Source organism: Cupressus sempervirens, chromosome 2 (assembly GCF_028749045.1).
Source record: "Cupressus sempervirens isolate cs-2001-9-10 chromosome 2, ASM2874904v1, whole genome shotgun sequence".
NCBI classification, from domain to species: domain Eukaryota; kingdom Viridiplantae; phylum Streptophyta; class Pinopsida; order Cupressales; family Cupressaceae; genus Cupressus; species Cupressus sempervirens.
The window spans coordinates 525,602,357-525,605,659 of record NC_143119.1 but is presented as its reverse complement, the minus strand read 5'-3'; the positions used below and the strand labels follow the sequence as shown (position 1 = coordinate 525,605,659).

At 43.2% G+C, this 3,303-nt stretch overlaps 1 protein-coding gene across 2 annotated transcripts; it reads right to left on the bottom strand.

Annotated features, from left to right (window-relative positions):
- Window positions 1-648: 648 nt before the first annotated feature.
- Window positions 649-3,006, bottom strand: LOC149573266 (uncharacterized). 2 transcript variants are annotated; one of them, XM_089814482.1, is made up of 3 exons: window positions 2,747-3,006; window positions 1,116-2,662; window positions 649-984 (listed from the first exon to the last, which is right to left on the bottom strand). In XM_089814482.1, exon 2 carries the CDS (start codon window positions 2,489-2,491, stop codon window positions 1,124-1,126), a length of 1,368 nt encoding a protein of 455 aa, XP_089670608.1. In that variant the 5' UTR covers window positions 2,492-2,662; window positions 2,747-3,006; the 3' UTR covers window positions 649-984; window positions 1,116-1,123. The 2 variants fall into 2 exon arrangements, with proteins under 2 accessions (XP_089670608.1, XP_089670607.1); XM_089814481.1 differs by having other exon boundaries at window positions 649-2,662.
- Window positions 3,007-3,303: the final 297 nt, after the last annotated feature.

Here is a 3,303-nt window from a genome sequence, read left to right as displayed (position 1 = left end):
TTGGGGAGGAATTACTCCGTCCCGTGCACAACAATTTGTTTGTCGGTGGTGCAAATTATTGTGAGTACTTCGTCATGTTCTTGATTAACAGTGTTCACATGGAAAACATTTTCACACCGAAGTCAGATTAATGTCTATCCAGCACTGTCTGCAACAGAGAGATATTTGTACAATATACCTATTAAAATAATTCTGTCACGCATTTACAATTACATTGTGAAGATGATGAATCACAAAATGTGGCTCAAAAATGATAAAGAACAAATTTAAATAGTCTTATTCAAAATATTCAAACTATGAACTGTAGAAATTTTGTCTTTCGTTGATATTACAGTAGCTCAACGACATCATTTTCTCAATGGCATTTCCATTACAACTGGGCTTCTGGGAATTCAATTATACACGAGAAATCTCTAAAATTCTCTGGACTCGAGACATTACAGATTGAAACATTCAGCCATTAATTGATCACGGTTTCATATAATTAGACAATGAATGAGATGATTTCAAACGCCATATTTTTGTAAAAGGGCCCCCAGAAATTGCTGCTAAAATTAGAACTGTCATCCCCTCAAAAAAATTCATGTAGGAAGCTGTAAACATTACAATTGCCACTTCTAATTGAAAAATGCAAATTCGATAGCCATATTTCCCTGTCATTCAAGAAATTGTGTAATATTTGATTGTGGTTTGATGGAGACAACAAATGTGATGGAGAATTGAATGTTGTATAAATGATTGGGCAGCATTTAGTACACCAGTATACAAACTCCATAAGATAAAACAGCAAAGACGTGTGGCATTACCTAATAGTGAGGAGCGCTAGCCCAGCTAAACATTTAGGCAGCTCTGTAAACTATTATATCTGAGAATGTGTCTAGATAATTAAGATCTCACTTGGCTGATATCATTTCCTTTTATAAAATTCATTTCGTTTGAGAAAGCAGCCACTGGAAGATGCGAAGACTGAAGCTAGAGAATTTCCTGGCATCCGAATCAAACAAGTCAGGCTAATTGCATTGCCGATTGTGCCACTAATCATGACACATGCTTTGCATTTTACAGCCAGGAATTCTAATTTAATATATTGCAAGTAGGCATTGGAACAAAATTACCATTGCTGTTAGACAATTAATCCCTTAGCAATAGCTTTATTGGTCTCCAAGTGGGTGGTTTCATAAACAGGAAGCTCCTTGTGAAACATGTTCATGTCGGCCGCCGCCAAATTCTCCAACTCAAAGAGATCGGAACTTGAGCAACTGGCATCGTCATCATCATAATCATCTTCTTCTTCCTCCTGGTTGTCAAGCTCCCTCGCCACGGCTTCCAATATGCTGTTTGCTTTGTGATACTTGGCAATTATGCCCTTGGCTGTGGATGTCTGGCTGCCCTTGTCAAGAAGATGAAGCTTCAATTTCTTATATGCATCTCCAGGACTGGCTGGATTTGGGCGAGGAATGGGATTTTCAGTGTGCCCAGCACAAGGGCGAGAACATTCATCCACAACCGTATTTGTTGGGTAGAATGTCACAGATCTTCTCACGCCATTACTGGACTTCCCCCTGGAGCTTTTGCTCAGACACGACCTGTGAACCGAAGAAGACGAAGAGCAAACAGAAGAAGCGGGCTTCCTCTGAGAAGAATAATATGAATTGGCATCGCTCACGGAAGAAGATGAAGAAAGCTTTGCCTTCTTAGTACCTCCCGCCATGAACAGAGAATTCAGAAAGCTTGCGAGCTTACTTCCAGGGGAGATTGGCTGCTTTGGGTGCTTAGAATCCTTGCGAGACTTGGATTTGGACTTGGATTGAGGAACCAAAGTAGTCTCGCCGCGAAAACCCCCATTCTTTGAAGACAAATCCTCAGACCATTCTCGACCACGGGCCATACAGGAAGCCCATTTCCGCCCCTTCTCCGAATGCCTTGCCGTTTTGGCGCTGTATTTACCCGTTGGCCTGTACAGCGACTCTGCATCTGAGGATGAATACGGCCAATTTGAAGCATTGTCGCTCGTCTCCGAAGAGCACGACGCCGCCGACGATATGGACTGAAACAGCAGCTGAAATGCTCGCTGCTTGTTGCCGCTGCTGTTATTGTGCTGCGCAGACACACCGTCTTCCATCGACGCTCCCAGGGACTCGATCTCGTGACCCGCCAAACATTTCTCGGCCTCCATAGCGCCGATCTCCGCAGATCTCCGGCGCGGGATCTTGGCGTCCTCCTCTTGTTTCCCCAACGTCTCGCGGTCGACTCTCGCCGCGCGCTTGTGATTGTTCTGCGGGCTCCAATCAATCCCTCCCTGCTCATCTTCAGTAGATTTGCAAATCGCATCAAGCAGAGCAGAAGAGAAAGAGGGATTCCTGGAACGGTGATGATAATCATGATGGTGCGAGTGCGAGTGCGAGTGCGAGTGCCCCATTTTCATGTGCTTCGCCTCGTGTAAAGTATGATCCGTCCGCTGCTGCTGCTGCTGCCACTCCCACTTGTCCATGAATTCAAAAGCTCTCAGCAGATAAAATAAAATCTTCTTGGAATACTGCCCAGCCACCACACCGCCTGCTATAAATAGATCCCACCCAAATTCCAATCTGGGATCTCCTTCCTTGAACTGTCCTGCACAAATTTTATATCTCTGCCCTGCTCCCTTACAACCATTCAAAAGCTGCAAGGTTCCAACACAAGCAATCAATAAACAAATGAAACAAATCCAGAAACCCAGATTTCTTCACAGGTTTCCAAGCCTTACCAGCAGGCAACGCAGATCCACTTGTTGGTGGCATCAGAATTCATGTCGCTCTGCCATTTCCAACACTTTGTCGAACATCTACACACAAAACAATCCATATACTTGCTCACCGCCATCTGACGAGAGAATTTTACAGTTAAAAAGAAAATTCCATCAAACCTCCCTTGCGATTACTTTTTGGGCTTTTTTTTTTTAAATTTTTTACTTTAAACTGCCATAGGTGGGACATCTCCCACTAGTTTTTTTCCTGAGTGCCTTGTCAGATCAAAACCACCATTACCGTCCTGTTTTATGAGTTGTACTTGGTTAATTGTTATTGCTACAATTTGGCAAATGGTAAAAATAAAAAATGTCCCGTTCTATAATGGTGAGCATAGGCCCCTACATTATTTGGGAGTACTAGGCACTAGGCGACAAAGAGATGCAACTGTGCTATCACTAGCTGCTTACTGTTCTTACGGACCTCCTCCTTGATGTTTTGTGTTTCACCTTTCGCTTTTTCATTTCAGTTTTCATTATAACTTCATTGACTTTTTCTTCCCACTCCCCACCCTTGG